Source organism: Palaemon carinicauda, chromosome 8, assembly GCF_036898095.1.
Source record: "Palaemon carinicauda isolate YSFRI2023 chromosome 8, ASM3689809v2, whole genome shotgun sequence".
Taxonomy (NCBI): domain Eukaryota; kingdom Metazoa; phylum Arthropoda; class Malacostraca; order Decapoda; family Palaemonidae; genus Palaemon; species Palaemon carinicauda.
This window is the reverse complement of record NC_090732.1, coordinates 153,297,262-153,317,661: the sequence shown is the minus strand read 5'-3', so window position 1 is coordinate 153,317,661 and position 20,400 is coordinate 153,297,262. Positions and strand designations below refer to the sequence as shown.

Sequence of the window (20,400 nt, the reverse complement as noted above, 5' to 3'; positions counted from 1 at the left end):
TTAAATAATCATCTTTAGAGAGAGAGAGAGAGAGAGAGAGAGAGAGAGAGTGTGTGTACATATACTTTATATATATATATATATATATATTATATATATATTATATATATATATACTTTATAAATATATATATATATATATATATACATATATATATATTTATATATATATATTGAGAGAGAGAGAGAGAGAGAGAGAGAGTGTACACATACTTTATATATATATATATAGTATATATATATATATATAGTATATATATATATATATACTATATATATATATATATATATAGTATATATATATATATATATAGTATATATATATATATATATATATTGATTTACAAATTCAGCGCATGCCTTTAATTCTAGAAGGGTGGCCTCATAAAGTGTAATCAATCCTAATTTTGACTGGTGTAGGACTAATCACACGATTGCAAAGTCCAGATCTAGCCCCCACCAGTCCACACAGTTGTAAATAGGTCCCAGCCAATGAGAAAGTCCAGAAGCTGTACTAATGCCATCTCTATTTGTATGTCCAGATGGCAGTGGATGTACCCTCATGGCGTTACCACGTTCAAGGGGAAAAGATGTATGATATATATATATATATATATATATATGTATATATATATATATATATATATATTTATATATTTAAATATATGTGTGTGTCTCTGTTTATCTGTGCGTGTGTACGCATGGAGAGAGAGAGAGAGAAGAGAGAGAGAGAGAGAGAGAGTAATATGAATATCAAATCTTTTTTAAATTACCATCCCGGACAACCATTACGATAAGACTTCTGATTTATTTCAAATATTACATCAAATCCTTCTCAATACCAGCATTTCTGTTTCGAAAAGAAGAGAAGGAAACGAAAATAACAAAAGAGAGATAAGGGGAAGGAAAGAATGTTTGACACTTCTGATATTCAGAGTTTTGTGCAAAAGAACAATTGCTTATTGCAAAAACTGCGCAAAACGAACGACGTAGCAACAGAAGAAATCAACATTAAGCCTTAGAATTAGACAACAGACCAATTTTTCTATATCACTAGTTAACTTAGTAAAAGCTATAATCTTTATACAATTCATACGATGGAGATTCGCATGCTATAACAAATATTATATGAAATATTTCAGAGACTAAAGTTTTATATATTTCACCACGTGACTCACGACATCTTGAAAGGCAAATTCATTGTCGCTGGAGTCTGGTTACAGATTGTAATTGGGCTTAAGCAACGTCATCTTGCGCCATTATAGCTATCCTCTTTCATGTATGCAAGTGGGTCCCTCATTTTTTTTATATTCTGTATAAATCAGCGCTTTGTGCGTTGATAATTGCTGCCATTAATATTCATCACCAAAGCTGTGTTCTTCTTCAAGCAGGGCTAGTGAATTAAGAGATGACATTCGCATTTCTTGGTGTAGATGTCGCCCTTGCAAACAGAAGTCTCTTCTGGATTTCCCAACCTTTCCCTTCAAGAGGCATTTCTATATTTTAATTCGTGGAGAAACCCCACCTTTATTCCTACCATTTTCCTTTCGCCTGGTCTTCTTCGGGCTTGGGGTAGAAAAGAATATTATGATACATTATTATTATTATTATTATTATTATTATTACTTGCTAAGCTACAACCCTAGTTGGAAAAGCAGGATGCTAAAAGCCCAGAGGCCCCAACAGGGAAAATAGCTCAGTGAGGAAAGGACAAAAGGAAAAATAAATTATTTTAGGAATAGCAACAACATTAAAATAAATATTTCCTATATAAACTATAAAAACTTTAACAAAACAAGAAAGAGAGAAATTAGATAGAATAGCGTGCCCGAGTGTACCCTCAAGCGAGAGAACTCTGACCAAAGACAGTGGAGGACCATGGTACAGAGGCTATGGCACTACCCAAGACTAGAGAACAATGGTTTGATTTTGGAGTGTCCTTCTCTTAGAAGAGCTGCTTACCATAGCTAAAGAGTCTCTTCTACCCTTACCAAGAGGAAAGTAGCCACTGAACTATTACAGTGCAGTAGTTAACCCCTTTGGAGAAGAAGAATTGTTTGGTAATCTCAGTGTTGTCAGGTGTATGAGGAGAGAGGAGAATCTGTAAAGAATATGCCAGACTATTCGGTGTATGTGTAAGTAAAGGGAAAATGAACCGTTCCATAAACTTTGAAACTTTTGAAATTTTAAAGAACAGAGAATCCTATTATAAGATTTCCATAGAAAAATATCCAAAGTAACCTTTTTTCATTATGGTTATTTACATTTTTGCAATTATAATCATTGCAGTTACTAACGATTCGTTTTGCTTTTCTTATTATCAGCCTTGTTTACTGTTGCTGGTCTAGCTACTTGATTCAGATTTTGTGGATATTCTTACTAATTTTCTGACTAGTCTCTCTCTCTCTCTCTCTCTCTCTCTCTCTCTCTCTCTTTCCGTCCTTGCTATTTCCATGTTGTACTTCCCTTTTGCAATCTCTCGTCTTTCTGTACTCCTTATACACTTCAACTTTTCCCACTAACTTTCGCTCAACATTGTTTGTTTCACCTTCTCCCAAGGACCTTCCCACTGTCTATTTCACATTAGAAATAAGCGCCAAAGTAATATAAATAGATAACCCTGACCTCACTCTCTGACACGAACACGAGTTTCCTGGTTACCACAGTTATAATCGGTATATCATTTGGACATAAGATCAAGGCGAGCTTATTGAAACAATTAGTTTCTCAATAGATTTCAAATTTAATTGCAGCTTAAAATTATAAAACGTATGAATCATAATTTAACTTAATCACCAACTCACCTTTGCTGAAAATATAAACAGTTTGATAACTATTAATGTATTGCTTACATTTTTTTCTAGTGCTGTGATGGAAATCGTGGGCGATGGTATGAACCGTATCTGCAGCATTGGCGTAAGTACCTGAATGGAATTTTTTTGCAATTACTTTGTTTTATATTAAAATACGAGTTGAATAAAAAAATGGGAAATGGGTAAATAAATAGAAATTCAGTCTTCACAAACGAACGAACACGAAACAGCGCAAATGATAGAAAAAAGGAAATGAATCTCTCTCTCTCTCTCTCTCTCTCTCTCTCTCTCTCTCTATATATATATATACATATATACATATATACATATATATATATATATATATATAATAAATATATATATATATATATATATAACATGGAAATAGCTATAACTAATAGCTGAATGGAATCTCTGCCCTCATTACTTTTTTATTTTAAAATACTACTAGAATAAAAAAAAAAATGTGGAAATGTGGAAACAAATGGGAAATTCGCTTTTTACCAATGAACGAACACGAAAAAAGCACAGGTGATAGAAAGAATGAAGTTAGTAAATATATATATATACAAATCAAGGAAATAGATATAATTATTTAACGTAAAATATTAGTTTATAAGAAAAATACAGTGTATATCGCCGGGATGGTTTTCCCTGCCGCGTTGAAATTTCCCTGAGTTGATCATTATCTGCAACCTATCAGCATTATTATTATTATTATTATTATTATTATTATTATTATTATTATTATTATTATTATTATTATTATTATTATTATTATTATTATTATTATTATTATTATTAGTTAAGCTACAACTCTAGTTGCAAAAGCAGGATCCTAGACTTGTAAATCACTTTTTTATTCACTAACTCTTAGCTAATTTTGTGTAAAAATAAAGTGATTGTAAAAGTAATTTGTTTATGGATGGCTACAGACAATTTGAATTACTTTTTACCATGACCTCTTGCTCCTTATTCTTTTTATAGATATTTTTGTGTAAGAGAAGAAAAAATAATGAAAGGATCGTAAACTATTACCCAATAGCTATCTTTTCTAATGCTGTTAATATTTCTTTGTATCAGTGAAGGTCAAATAGTGAAGCGTCTATGAGTGTGCATATATATATATATATATATATACGTATATGTATTTATACATTTATATATGTATGCATATATATACATATATATAATATATATATATATATTTGAGAGAGAGAGAGAGAGAGAGAGAGAGAGAGAGAGAGAGAGAGAATGAATGTTACAAAAAGTTATACATGCTATAAATGCAATTACTAGTAGCTTTTAGTTTTCTCTTATGATTATGTTTCTTTATGCATAAAGCCGTTTTATCAGAATATGTTCAAGAGACGTCGACAAAAATACAGTGAAATCAATGTAAAGTGCATTGCCATGCTTGGACGCCTTATGCACCAGAAAGTTTACCAATGGTATGAAAAATAGAAATTCCTGAAGGCAAAGAAAAAAGGTTCTTCTAAGTGAAAAAAAAAAATTGAAAAATAGTGTCAGGTCGTGGGAATTTAATGCTTAGGTCATGGGGAAAAACAAGACCTTTTCTTTTGTTTTCGTGGTTTGTCTACTGTAATTATTTCTATGATTTATTTATCAAAGGTTGAAAAAGATATTTTTGGGCTAAAATTATCCTCCAGAAAGAATAACCTTGTATTATTTTGATGGAATAGAAAATTTTTTAACAGCGCTTGAAACTCGGATCCCTCCAAGGTATACGCCATTTGTTAGACGAAATCATTTGCCATCACTTACGGGAATTTCTTGGATATTGACAATAGAATGCCTGATGATTTAGTGAACTTGAATACAGAACTATTTTAGTATGCTAAAAACAATTATTACCTAACTCGGTAATAGGTTGTCAAATGCTTTTGTTTTTATACAGTATGCAATTGGTTTAGTTATTCAAAAAGGATTATAACATATAATAACTCACTGTTTTCAATTATACTTAATCGAAACGCGTTTTACAATGAAATCATGGCGATCAATGCAATGCCCTTTTGTAAGATATAATTATAAAAAATTATAAATATAAGAAACGTTAGAAAAAAATTTGAAAACTTTTCCTATGCACCGTTAAAAAGTGTGTCAAATCATCAGTCAGGACTTACGGTTAAATGATTTATCGATGCTTTTAAGAGGGTGCGGACAGGTGGACTAACCGGCTTCTATGGAATTTTACTACATATTCGACTTATTTTACCTAATCCATAATCATTATCAATAGAATTTTGTATATCCTATCATATTCATATTAATAAGTCTCCATCAATAAAAAAAAGTCTCATGATAGAAACTGAGCAATTTATATCACAGCCTAGATTCTATTCAGCGATTTAAACTTGGCTTGTATTTCATTTGACCACATTTATATTCTATACTAAAGTATAAGCGACTATGATAAAAGGAAGACGAAACTGCATTTTTGTAATGTAAAAAATCTAGAAAAATATCCTTTAGATTAAAAAATCGATTTATATTTTCCTTAATTATAATAATGAAATAATTTTTCCTAGGTTTTTAAATTTTTTTTTTTATTAATTTTCTTTAAATCAGCGAGTAACGGAAATCTTTAGCTTTTTCCTCTAATTTACGAATTCTCCACTAGAAATAATTTCGAGTTTTTAAATTTTTTTTCCGTATAATTTTCACCATAACACGAGAAAGTTTATATTCCTCAGAGCGTAAAGAACACACCTAACATTCAAAAGCGTTTCCATTCAATACCACCGAAAGAACCCGAGAAAAGTTATTACCTAACGCCCTTGAATCTTCCAACCATCCCTCTCCTACACCCAAACCCCCCCCCCCCCCCTTTCCCCTACTTCCTTATGAAAGTATTGTGTTTAAAGACATCATCAGAACAATTTGCCAGACGATGAATGCTTCTGTACGTTCTGCTCGCAACCACCTTTCCCCCCCGTGTAACTCCCTCTCTCTCTCCCCCACCCCACTCCTCCCTCTTATCAGCAATCAACTCTGGTATTATATCTGCGGAAAAAAAAAAAAAAAAAAAAAAAAAAAAAAAAAAAAAAAAAAAAAAACAGGAGTGGCAAACGGTGAGGGATGCATGTGCATTCGCCCTTGGATACAAATGGCTGACGTCAAATGTCTGGAACATGCAAGTCTGATAAGCTGGCTCGAGAAAAGAAGTTATCACATTCAATTTTTGGAGGTTATTGGTCGATTACTTGACAAGAATTTTAACGGTTACTGTCGTGATTTATGGTTATTTTTCATCATGATTTTATTTAGTTTTCTTCGATATTTATGTGGGATTCTGATCCAAATGTTCTATTTGTTATTAATGTCTCAATTTTGACATTATTCAAAGCACTCTAATAAAATCAATGTTCAAATCTCGAATCAAAATCTTGGTCTAAATGATTGTGTCAAATTTACAAGTCCAGTTCTGACATATACATTTTTATACGCTTACAAATCGACATCTTTATATAAAGTTCAGGTAATTTGTTCTAATAAACTTTAGTAACTAAGAAATCAGCATATGAGTTGAATTGAGATATTACGTTACACAGTAAGCTACAATGTCGCGTTATTGGCCCTAGGGAATTCCATTAATATTTTGTTTACTGATTTTGTCCACAGATGCATATGTGGAAGTACATGAATGAGAAACTTAAGGTTATAAAAAGTCTATATACACATAGCCCGTAGTTTCTACCACATTCATCGTCTAGTTACGGAGTCAAAATTGGGGACTGCAAAACCTACGAACTCTTTCCCAGACAAATTAAACTCGTAAACCCAGGTGCTACTGTATATATATATATATATACACACACACACACACACATATATATATATATATATATAAAACACATCTCCTCCTACCCCTATTGACACTAAGGGCCTCCGTTAGATTTCGCCAGTCGTCTGTATCTTGAGCTTTTAAATTAATACTTTGCCATTCATTATCTCCTACTTCACGATTCAAAGTCCTCAGCCATGTAGATCTGGGTATTCCAACTCTTCTAGTGCCTTGCGGAGCCCAGTTAAAAGTTTGGTGGACTAATCTTTCTTGGGGCCTACACACACACACGCACACACACACACACACACACATATATATATATATATACATATATATATATATATATATGTATATATATATATATATATATGTAAATATCACCCACGAATGGCATTTAATACCGAATTCTATCTTGGGAATATATATCCACTTGGAATTCATTTTATGGTAACAGCTTCTGGCCGAGTGGAGATTCGACCCCCCACCTGTGTGGCTGGAAACTATGCTTACAGTGACTCTACCGAGTGAGCTATCAAGAGAGATAAAAAGTTTATGACAAATCTCCGTACATATTCCTGTCGAATTCAGGAATCTGTTCCTAGACTTGAAATAAACTCATCTCCACCATGATAGCTGAATCGTGAGTTTGTAACACGTGCTTGTATACAAACTCACGATTCAGCTATCATGGTGGAGATGGGTTTATTTCAAGTCTAGGAACAGATTCCTGAATTCGACAGGAATATGTACGGAGATTTGTCATAAACTTTTTATCTCTCTTGATAGCTCACTCGGTAGAGTCACTGTAGGCATAGTTTTCAGCCACACAGGTGGGGGTTCGAATCTCCACCTGGCCAGAAGCTGTTACCATAAAATGAATTCCAAGTGGATATATATTCCCAAGATAGAATTCGGTATTAAATGCCATTCGTGGGTGACATTTACATTGTTTAAAATCACGTGTGCTTGTGATATATGTTCACACACACACACACACACACACACATATATATATATATATATATGTGTGTGTGTATATATATATATATATATACTGTATATATGCGTGTGTGTGTTGTGTGTGTATTACCTTATATACACGTTATCTCCAAATAAAATACATTACATTTTAGAAATAGGATATTATCTATTAACTTATTATCCTTTCCGAGGCTATTCTTAATCACCACCTTTTTCAAAATGCTTTTATATTCAAACACCATCGTTATATTTATTCTTTCAAAAGAAACGTCAGTAAATGCTATGAAATATTCACTGTGAAAAAGAAAAAACATGTTTTATCGCTTGAGGCCCTCACTCATGTTACTTACATCCGGCGAACATTTATGAGTCTGCTCAAGCACACTCGTAACCCCAGGTGGATAATTTCATAAACCTAGATTCCACCGTAGAGAGAGACCTTGAAGAAAATAACAAAAGGATGCTGTTTGCTTCTACGGGCCTTTGCCAGTATTCCTGCTATTGTTATTGCGGTAGAGATGATGTGAATTATTATTATTATTATTATTATTATTATTACTGAATGTCATTGCTGCCTTAGTGAGGGAGCAACCACTCTGTCTAATTATTATTATTATTATTATTATTATTATTATTATTATTATTATTACTGAATGTGATTGCTGCCTTAGTGAGGCAGCCACCACCCTGTCTAAAGGAGGGTCTTTTCCCTTACTACTACTACTACTACTACTACTACTACTACTACTACTACAATTATTATTATTATTATTATTATTATTATTATTAATTATTATTATTATTATTATTATTATTATTATTATTATTATTAAGGAAGCAAAACAAAAAGTAAAATTGACTATTTTGAAGAAGTAGAGGAATGACTACATTTAATACACTTAGTCCATAGAAGATCATAAAATGGAAAACAATAAGAAAGTAAGAGTTAACACCTACCCAGCCACTGGAAAGACAGATATATCTTGAAAGCTAATTAAGGTTTCACATTATGCATAATTGAAGGGATGCAGTAATGTTTGTAAATCAAAAAATTTTTACTTTATTACAAAGGTTTAGCTTTTATCATATTATAGCATTAATTGATGTTATTATTTTATTCACGTTCGTTCTATTCAGTCTTGTGTGTGTGTGTGAGAGAGAGAGAGAGAGAGAGAGAGAGAGAGAGAGAGAGAGAGAGAATAGCTTATTTCATTCTTTTCAAACTTTACAAAAGTATCAACTTTTCATTTATTTCAGGAATAATTATATGTACAACATCAACATCCTCATCTTTGTTATACGCATAGCTGCTATTACCCTCATTATTATCACCATCCTAAATCTAAGCATGAAACGAGATTGGGCGTATTCCGTTTAAAGAATCCTTCTCCCCACCTGCACATTCATCTCCTCAAATACATCCAGTTACCCCCCACCCCTTTCCATTCCCCTTCCTCCCCTCTCCATCCCCCTCCCCCACTCAAAGGGGGGCTTCATCAACAGGGCCTGGCTGACCCGCGGTGGAGAGCGTGGTTGGGGCCGTCAGGCAAAGCGGCTGTTGTCATGCAGTGACCTTGAATTCAATTGTTGGTGTCGTCTGTCTGGCTGCAAGTTGCAACCAGCTTCTCCACAGCCACTGCCTTGATATTCTCTCTCTCTCTCCTCTCTCTCTCTCTCTCTCTCTCTACTTGCTATGTGCACTGTTTTTGGCAATATGGTAACTTACTTGAATTAAGGTAGTTTTCAGCTCTGGTGAGTGCAGTTATCCAGGTCCATTTCCATCAGTGAAGAAAGAATTCATGATTTCATCATCAGTTGTATCACTTCAACGTTAATCAAGTTTTATTCTTATAATATATACTTCGGGTGCCATTATCATTACAGTAAATCAATGAAAAAAAAAAAAATAATATTTTTTAGCCTGGTCGGTTACCAAGCTAGAAGTGTTTTTGCTAAAAAATAACTTGAACAGATTTTTTACTTATTTTGTTTGGAGGATGTAATGCAGTTATTAAAGCATTCCCCAAGACCGATTGCGGCAGTTAATCTTTTTTACAGAGATATGACGTAGTTGTAGATATTTATTGGTAAAAAAAAATGAAATGATATCTATAACTGTAGACAAACATGTACAGGGGTAAAAGGGCTGTAGCAAAGAATAAATGATTTATAGATAGCCGAGCTAGAAAATACAGAACAGAAACAAATGATCTTTGCTAAAAATACGACGGGGATATAAATAAAAGAATATCTTAATCACAAAGACAAATCTTAGATAGCGGTAGTTCGTAAACAAGAGATTGCAAATGCACGTAGCAGGTGGTATAGCTGTATGAGGCTGCTACTGCACGGCTCTAACGTTGCAGGTTCGCAACCAACACAAAAGGACGCTTTTGCAAAGAATGTTTACCGCGTGCCATTGTCTACAAACATTTTGCAGGAAGAACAATGAAGGGATTCTTTCATAACTACAGACTATCATTTGTAACAGAAGTGTTGAAATAGAGAGCTATAGTGCGGTGCCTGAGCTGTAGATGAAATATACTATTATTATGTATAAGGTACAGGTACATTTTTTATTTAATTATGAAAGCGCATGTAAATCATCTATGCGTGTAATTATTATGTCAATTTATTGATCAAATGCTTGTGAGGATGCATGAATATATATATAAAAGAGAGAGAGAGAGAGAGAGAGAGAGAGAGAGAGAGAGAGAGAGAGAGAGTTCTAAAATATTATACATACAAATTTGGAGAACACATGAACATAATCAACTATGCAAATGACGTCATTGCGCAGAGAAAATGTCCTGTCATCACTGGAGGCGGAAGATAGGCAAATGTGACAAGATATGCATATGTACAACAAGCAAAAAGAATGATTAATGAGGACTATCTTATGTGTAAAGGGATAAAAAACAAATAAAAACTATGAATAAGCCAAACTATTAAATGACTCGCAATATATAGGAAGGAAAACATTTAGAAAAAATATATAAAGGTATCGGAAATAATTATATCACTAACAGAATAAATTCAATCATTATGAAGAAAATTAAATGAAAAATAGTTATAATGAAAAAAACACATACATAAGGTTTACAATTTAATAAAGGAAGAAATAAAGGGAACCTAGAAAGAAAATAAAAGGTAATGGAACATAAAACGAAAGAAAGATAAAAGGAAAAAAAGAAAGAGGTATTGTTTGCGTCAAACAGGAGATAGAGTCTGTCATAATGACACCTGTTAAATCATTATGACGTCAGTAACTAAGGTCACAACTTAACTCCTCAATTGTCACAATGATGAGGATGTTCGCTGAAATATCTTTAATTGAAGGATCTTCACAGGCTTTCTGACTGTTTTTTGTGCTCATTTTACCACACACACACACACACACACACATATATATATATATATATATATACTGTATATATATATATATATGTGTGTGTGTGTGTGTGTGTATAGTTGTGTGTGTATGTATGTTTGTGTTTGTATGTGTATAAGCTGTTGATATATATCGCTAGAAAGTAATTAGATCCTTTGCCTTGCCAGACATTAGAACATGGGACCCCCTCTCTAGTTACGGCTAATTTTTCCCTTGCCTACATATGCACCGAATAGTCTGGCCTATCCTTTTACACATTAGTCTCTTTCCTCATATTCCTAACAACACTAATATAAAATAACCATAATATTCTTCTTCACTTAAGAGGATAACTACTACACTATGGCTATTTTCCACTTGGTAAGGATAGAAGAGACTCTTTAGCTATGATAAGCATATCTACTAGGAGAAGGACACTCCAATATCAAATCATTGTCTTGGGTAGTGCCATAGCCTCCGTACCATGGCCTTCCACGGTATTGGGTTAGAGTTCTCTCCCTTGAAGGTACACTTAGGCACACTATTCTATGTTACCTTATGTCCTTTCCTCATTGGGCTATTTTCCCTGTTGGCTTATAACATACTATTTTTCCAACTAGGGTTGTTGCATAGCTGGTAATAACGATGATAATATGAACATACGAATATATGTTAAATTATATATATATATATATATATATATAAAATTATATATATATATATTTATATATATATATATATATATATTTATATATATAAATATATATATATATATTAAATACATATATATATATATATATATATGTGTGGTGTGTGTGTGTGTGTATGTATGTGTGTGTGAATTTTATATATATTTATGACTACAGGCAATATATATATATATATATATGTATATATATATATATATACACACAGAATATATACTGCATATATGTATATATAAATAATGTATATGTATATATATATACATATATAATATATATATATAACATACATACATACATACATACCTACATGTATATATATATTATATATATATATAATATACATACATACATACATACATGCATACATACATGCATATATACATACATACATACATACATGCATAAATGGGCACGAATAAAATAAATATATTCGCATATCAGCGTCAATAAGACGAGAGTATTAACTCCAATCAAGTCTTTTCACTTTTCATTTCATGGCTCTAAGACATATTCAATCCTCATCACGTGTCAGTTTACGTGATTTCTACAAATATGCGTGTATGTATGAATGCACTTTTATATATATATATATATATATATATAAGCGTGTGTTTAATTGCTGTAAGAACAATGACAATCTATAAAGCGGTAACAGCTTTCAAAGTACACGTAAAGACAAAACCAGTGACCGTTTTATCTTATTTTCTTTCATATTCACAATACAGAGATAATTACAGTATTTCTAAGGTAGGCAAAAAATCTTGATAATTCTACCATTATTTATTATAAAAGAAAATTCATAAAGAGATAAGTGAGATGACGTGAATAAATATCATTTATTTATAATATGTATTTAGGATCCAGTCACGTCTTTAAACTGTACAAAATGATTATCACCTTAGCAAAGACCCAAGATATAGAAGAAGTTATAAGAACACACTCATTATCTAAAACACTCACTATTGTCATGTCAGTCCTTTAATACTATAGCAAGAGAATAAAAAGGTCCTTATATACGATAGCAGAGAATAAAAAGGCCTCTTTTATAGTATACGTTGGCAGAGAATAAGAGGTTATTTTATACGATAGCAGAGAATAAAAAGGTCATTTTAATAGTATACGATAGCAGAGAATAAAAAGGTCATTTTATAGTATACGATAGCAGAGAATAAAAAGGTCCTTATATACGATAGCAGAGAATAAAAAGGCCTTTTATAGTATATGTTGGCAGAGAATAAGAAGGTTATTTTATACGATAGCAGAGAATAAAAAGGTCTTTTTATACGATAGCAGAGAATAAAAAGGTCTTTTTACACGATAGCAGAGAATAAAAAGGTCCTTATATACGATAGCAGAGAATAAAAAGGCCCTTTTATAGTATACGTTGGCAGAGAATAAAAAGGTCCTTTTATACGATAGCAGAGAATAAAAATGTCCTTTTATAGTAAAAGATAGCAGAGAATAAAAAGTTCCTTATATACGATAGCAGAGAATAAAAAGGCCCTTTTATAGTATACGATAGCAGAGAAGAAAAAGATTCTTTCATACGATAGCAGAGAATAAAAAGGTCCTTTTATAGTATACGATAGCAGAGAATAAAAAGGTCCTTTTATACGATAGCAGAGAATAAAAATGTCCTTTTATAGTAAAAGATAGCAGAGAATAAAAAGTTCCTTATATACGATAGCAGAGAATAAAAAGGCCCTTTTATAGTATACGTTGGCAGAGAATAAGAAGGCTATTTTATACGATAGCAGAGAATAAAAAGGTCCTTTTATATTACACGATAGCAGAGAAGAAAAATATTCTTTTATACGATAGCAGATAATAAAAAGGTCCTTTATACCAGTGTTTCTCAACGTGGGCCATATGGCCCCCTTGGGGGCCATGAGAATTTTTCAGGGGCCACAAGGCAAAATTGAAAAAATGGGGGGCCATGGGGGGCCACAGAAAATTTAGGACCCACCAAATATATAAATGTGTAATATTTTGAAATAAATCATTATTATGCTTCGAATATTCTGTTTATCATGCTTGACTTTAGTTTAAACATCATTCGATTCAATATACAGTACCAGGTAATTTTTGCAGACAGTGAAATATGTGCCTGCTATGTATGACCTCACTCTCAAATGAAGTATGCGTCCCAGCAAACTGAAAAAGCATCTGGAGACTGCACATAAAGACAAGAAAGACAAGCCGCTAGATTTCTTCAAGAAATTACTTGATGAGTTCCAAGGAAGGATGACAGTGAATCATATGTTTACCCAAAAAGTGGCAAAAGTAGATAGAGGGATGTTGGCTTCTTACAAGATAGCAAATTTGATTGCAAAAGCAGGTAAGCCTCATACTATCGATGAATCTCTGATCATGCCGACTGTGGCTGTAGTGCTTTCAACAGTCATGAATCAGAGTCCACAAGAGGTAACTAGTGTTATTTCTCTGAGCAACTCCTCAGTATCACGCCGTATTGATGAGATGGCAGCTGACGTTGAAAGCCAATTAGTCTCAAAACTGCAAGTGAATGAATTCTCGCTTCATCTCGACGAATCAACTTTACCTGATAATTCTGCTCTTCTGGTGGTATTTGTCAGGTTTCTTGACGTTCATGAAATATGTCAAGAAATGCTTTTCACATTGAAATTAACGAATGACACTAAAGGTGAATCCATCTTCAAAAAACTTGAGGTCTATTTTGAGGGGAACAACATTCCACTCAAGAACATTGTGGCTTGTGCAACAGATGGCGCTGCTGTTATGATTGGAAGGTATCGGGGATTCAGTGCTTACTTAAAAAAAGCTGTTCCTAATGTCGTTTGTGTGCACTGTGGTGTTCACCGGCAGTACCTGGTTGCCAAAAACCTAGCAGGACGTCTGCATGAAGCACTTGGGCATGTTATCAAGGCTGTCAACTTGATAAAAAATAGTGCACAGAAAGATCGCCTCTTTCAGCAATTATGTGAAAAGAACAATGAAGAATTTGAAAATGCGTTGCACACTGAAGTAAGGTGACTTTCTAAAGGTAATTGCCTGAACCGTTTTATTGCACTTTGGGAGTGTTATCTCTTTAGTGGGACAGAACTTGGACAAAAACTTGTTGATGCAAAGAGTGACATCTTTACCTGTCAGACATATTTGAAAAGCTAAATGTTCTGAACAAAGAGCTTCAAGGAAATAACTCCACCCTGTTTTCCTGCTAGGAGGCAATTATTGCATTTAAAGGGAAACTCAAGCTGTTCTGATTGAACCTTGGAAGACAAGAGTTTGCACAGTTTCCTTCCTTAGCAGTTATATCCACCAAACTGCTTGATGATGACCTAGCAGTGTATGTTGACCATCTGAAGCAGTTGCATAATGATATGGAAACTCACTTCTCTGACCTTCTGCAAATGACTGTGCCACACTGGTTTGTGGATCCCTTCATTGTTGATGTATCTGAAGTTGATGTCACCCTACAAGAATGTCTCATTGAACTTCAGAATAACACAACAGCTCAAGCAAGGTTCAACCATGGAGGACACCAGAAGCTGTGGATGAATCAAGATATGTATAAGAAGTACCCAATACTCTGGAAAGATGTGAAGTTGCTCTTACTTGCCTTTCCCACATCTTACTTGGTTGAGACTGGTTTCAATCGGGTGATGTGCCTGCTGTCAAAGACACGAAATCGCCTTGACATAGAAAAAAAAAAAAAAAGAGGCAATTTACGTCTCACTCTAACAGCTTTCAAGCCAAACACTGACAAGTTGGCAGCCTTGCATCAGTCATAGGGATCCCACTGAAACCTTTCAAGATAAAGCCAATTGTACCTACATGTATTCCTTGTTTTGTATTCCTTTTGTAAATAAATAAGTATTCAAATAAAATATTTTTCTAATTAATACTGTTATTTGATTTATACCTGAAATTAGTGTTTTGAGTACATGGTACTATTCAAGCTAGAACCATTAATATACCTACTTCCCTAGGCGTATTAAGGTGATGGACGGATGGCGGGTACTGGGGGGGGGGGGGTGCATTAGAACTCAAAGTTGGCATGGAGGGGCCACAAGAACTTGCACTGGATTGAAGGGGGCCACCACCAGAAAAAGGTTGAGAAACACTGCTTTATACGATAGCAGATAATAAAAAGGTCCTCTTATACGATAGCAGAGAATAAATAAGGTCCTTCTATACGATAGCAGAGAATAAAAAGGTCCTTTTATACGATAACAGAATAAAAAGTTCCTTTTATACGACGGCAGAGAATAAAAAGGTCCTTTTATAGTAAACGATAGCAGAGAATAAAAATGTCCTTTTATACAATAGCAGAGAATAAAAAGGTCCTTTTATACGATAGCAGAGAATAAAAAATTCCTCTCATACGATAGCAGAGAATACAAAGGTCCTTTTATAGTATACGATAGCAGATAATAAAAAGGTCCTTTTATACAATAGCAGATAATAAAAAGGTCCTTTCATAGTATACGATAGTAGAGAATAAAAATGTCTTTTTATACGCTAACAGAGAATAAAAAGGTCCTTGTATACGATAACAGAGAATAAAAAGGTCCTTTTATACGATAGCAGAGAGTAAAAAATTTCCTTTTATAGTATAAGATAGCAGAGAATAAAAGGGTCCTTTTATACGATAGCAGAGAATAAAAGGGTCCTTTTATACGATAACAGAATAAAAAGTTCCTTTTATATGACAGCAGAGAATAAAAAAGTCCTTTTATAGTAAACGATAGCAGAGAATAAAAATGTCCTTTTATACGATAGCAGAGAATAAAAAGGTTCTTTTATACGATAGCAGAGAATAAAAAGTTCCTTTTATACGATAACAGAGAATAAAAAGGCCCTTTTATACGATAACAGAGAATAAAAGGGTCCTTTTATACGACAGCAGAGAATAAAAAGGTCCTTTTTTACGATAGCAGAGAATAAAACGGTCCTTTTATACGATAGCAGAGAATAAAAGGGTCCTTTTATACGATAGCAGAGAATAAAAAGGTCCTTTTTTAAGATAGCTGAGAATAAAAAGGTCCTTATATACGATAGCAGAGAATAAAAGGGTCCTTTTATACGATAGCAGAGAATAAAAAGATGCTTTTATACGATAGCAGAGAATAAAAAGGTCCTTTTATACGATAGCAGAGAATAAAAGGGTCCTTTTATACGATAGCAGAGAATAAAAGGGTCCTTTATACAATAGCATAGAATAAAAAGGTCCTCTTATACGAGAGCAGAGAATAAAAAGGTCCTTTATACAATAGCATAGAATAAAACGGTCCTCTTATACGAGAGCAGAGAATAAAAAGGTCCTTTTATACGATAGCAGAGAATAAAAAGGTCCTTTTTACGATAGCAGAGAATAAAAAGGTCCTTTTATATGATAACAGAGAATAAAAGGGTCCTTTTATACGACAGCAGAGAATAAAAAGGTCCTTTTTTACGATAGCAGAGAATAAAAAGGTCTTTTTTTAAGATAGCAGAGAATAAAAAGGTCCTTATATATGATAGCAGATAATAAAAAGGTCCTTTTATACGATAGCAGAGAATAAAAAGGTCCTTTTATACGATAGCAGATAATAAAAAGGTCCTTTTATACGATAGCAGAGAATAAAAAGGTCTTTTTATACGATAGCAGAGAATAAAAGGGTCTTTATATGATAGCAGAGAATAAAAAGGTCCTTTTATACGATAGCAGAGAATTAAATGGTCCTTTTATACGATAGCAGAGAATAAAAAGTTCCTTTTATACGATAGCAGAGAATAAAAAGGTCTTTTTATACGATAGCAGAGAATGAAAGGGTTCTTTTATACGATAGCAGAGAATAAAAAGGTCTTTTTATACGATAGCAGAAAATAAAAGGGTTCTTTTATACGATAGCAGAGAATAAAAAGGTCTTTTTATACGATAGCAGAAAATAAAAGGGTCCTTTTATACGATAGCAGAGAATAAAAGGGTCCTTTTATACGATAGCAGAGAATAAAAGGGTCCTTTTATACGATAGCAGAGAATAAAAAGGTCTTTCTATATTATACGATAGCAGAGAATAAAAAGGTTCTTTTATAGTATACGATAGCAGAGAATAAAAATGTCCTTTTATACTATAGCAGAGAATGAAAAGGTCCCTTTATACGGTAACAGATAATAAAAAGTTTCTTTTATACGAGAGTAGAGAATAAAAAGGCCCTTTTATAGTAAACGATACAAGAGAATAAAAAGGCCCTTTTATAGTAAACGATACAAAAGAATAAAAAGGTCCTTTTATACTATAACAGAGAATAAAAAAAAACTTTTATACGATAACAGAGAATAAAAAGATTTTGTAGGAACCCATCAGTATTTTTCCTACAATTTAAAATCGCTGTCACAGGATTGTCCCAGTACCAAACTGCTAACGGACGTTGCAATGTGTGTGTGTGTGTGTGTGTGTGTGTGTGTGTGTGTGTGAGTGTGTGTGTTAGTTTGGGAGGGGTGCGTGTGCATTTATTATCTCTGTCCAAAATTTTGATATTTTTTTTTTACAAAAAATGGAAAATAAAATAAAATAGAATTAGGTGTGTTACTATAATTCGACCAATATACATCTGTCCTCGGCTTGGTGAAATTACAGGGGTTTTTAAGGTTTAAAGAACTATCATGAATGACAGAGCAGAATATACAATGAACTTATATAATAATACCAATTTCCTAATATCGCAAGAGGTTTTGCCCCTCTCTTTTATTCTTTTGTACTTCTCTTTCTCCCTATTTCCTGAATCTTTCCCTTCCCAAGTACCTGCCTTTGAGCTATAAACTGGATTGTATCCAGGGGTACTCTTCCTTTCCCCATATTCCCCACTTCCCTATTCTTATTATTGTTGTTGTTGACAGAGCCAAGGGGGCAGTGACTTTGTGTTAGCTAACAGGACAATGCCCTTGAGACTAATCTTATACTGTACACATGATCAGCGTCCAAACCCCTTCCCCATAAGCAAGGACCACGGAGGGCCAAGCAATGGCCTATAGGCTCCCCAAAACCCCCTCGTCCTTAGCTCCCAAGTATGGTGAGGTTGCAAACATTACAAAAAACTATCAAATTTAAGCGGGACTCGAACTCCAGTCCGGCAAAACGCCAGGCAGGGATGTTTCCAATCTGAGAAAATACAAGCCAATGATCAATGTGACATTCATAATACAACTACAGAATTGTTAAGCACCTCCGATGCATAATATTACACATCACTATCTACTTCATATACCCGCACAGACGGTCCACTAGCAGCGTCTTGACCCCCGACAAACACTGCGCATCATTCAACTCTACACCATTCTCGCTTCTTGGTTATTGGGAACCCTCTCGGGTATATCTTTCAGTCACATATTTATTCCTGTTTATATTATTCCTCTCAATTCTACTTTACGACTTCTACATGCCTGAACATTTCTCACCCCTTTAATTCTTCTTATGTTTAGGCAACGTAAACTTTTCATATCGACAGCATCCTCAACTGTGCTATCACAAAAGTTTGGTATATGAAAAATTATGTGCATTGGAAACCAAATTCTTTTAAACCGTTTAATTGATATCTTGTTAAACGTGGAAAGTAAAAGAAATCGTGCATATTTGGAAACAATGAATGTCATTTAAGGTAATGATAATCATAAATCCAATACTATAAGACATAACTTTAATAGATATAAAAAATAACTGTATAATGTAGAAAGATCTTCTAAAGGAGAAAGCACAAGGTTAGTTCTGAGTGGGTTAAGGTGTGTACAGAACATGCACGTCCTTCATATGTTTTGCTGTGTCAGTGTATAAACAGTTATTCGTATGATTAGTGTTCGGATAAAACAACCTTCTAAATGACGGACAGAAATGAAACTAAGAAAATAAGGGAGGAGAAGCACATTAAAAGGAAAATGGCATATTCATGAAGAGGGGTCTTCAGTCTGCCTGCTTTTTATCCTACAGGCAACACTTGGTAGGGTCCAAACCAAATTTATCTCTTATGAAACATCTTCATCTGCTTGTATTGAAAATAGCACCCTGTATACTACAATAGGTAAATATAAAGAAATCAGATCCTTTTTGGATGAAAAGCAATATCACGTTAATGAACAAAAGATATTACATTAGATGATTACACATCTTTTTAGACAGATTAACACTATGATTTCCATGATGTCAATCATCCCTCCAAATAGAGCGAGGTCAGTGTCAAAAATAGCAAAGCAATCACCCAATTCAGACCAAGGATTGCTGTCTACTTAGTATCTCCTTGACATGGTAAAACGGGTCGTGTATAACCTTTAGGTTTATTTTTCTTCTGAAAATTAACTTTTTGAAACTTAATTTGTACATAGGCTAAGTTCAATATTTTTTTTCTGCAGATGAACTCTTACCATTTTATTTATAGGTACTTTTCATGAATTAATGTAGTCATTTAGGATATTTTTTTTATTAACGTTTCTGCTTTTCTGTAAGTACTGCTTTTATTTTCACGAGAGGAGTCCTGTTAACTTTAAATGTTCTCAATCTGTTTGCCAAATCTGATGCTGAAAGTGCTCCAGTGATTACTTGATCAGTGGTGTCAAAATTGTGATATACAGCATTTCTAAATAACTTTTTGAGATGCTTGAAACGGAGATGGAAAGAGTTACCCTCGTTTGAGCTAAACATTTCAAGATGATGTAGTAACCTACATATGCTTTGTGGAGGAAAATCAGTGACAGTTTTTTTTTTTT

At 33.4% G+C, this 20,400-nt stretch overlaps 1 protein-coding gene across 1 annotated transcript in view; it reads left to right on the top strand.

Moving 5' to 3' along the window:
- The window catches only part of LOC137645500 (uncharacterized), a 202,643-nt gene that overhangs the window by 63,855 nt on the left and 118,388 nt on the right, over positions 1 to 20,400 (top strand). The window contains exon 3 of the mRNA XM_068378305.1: positions 2,864 to 2,915. Coding sequence (XP_068234406.1) covers positions 2,864 to 2,915 — 52 coding nt within the window. The remainder of the gene's footprint in view (positions 1 to 2,863; positions 2,916 to 20,400) is intronic.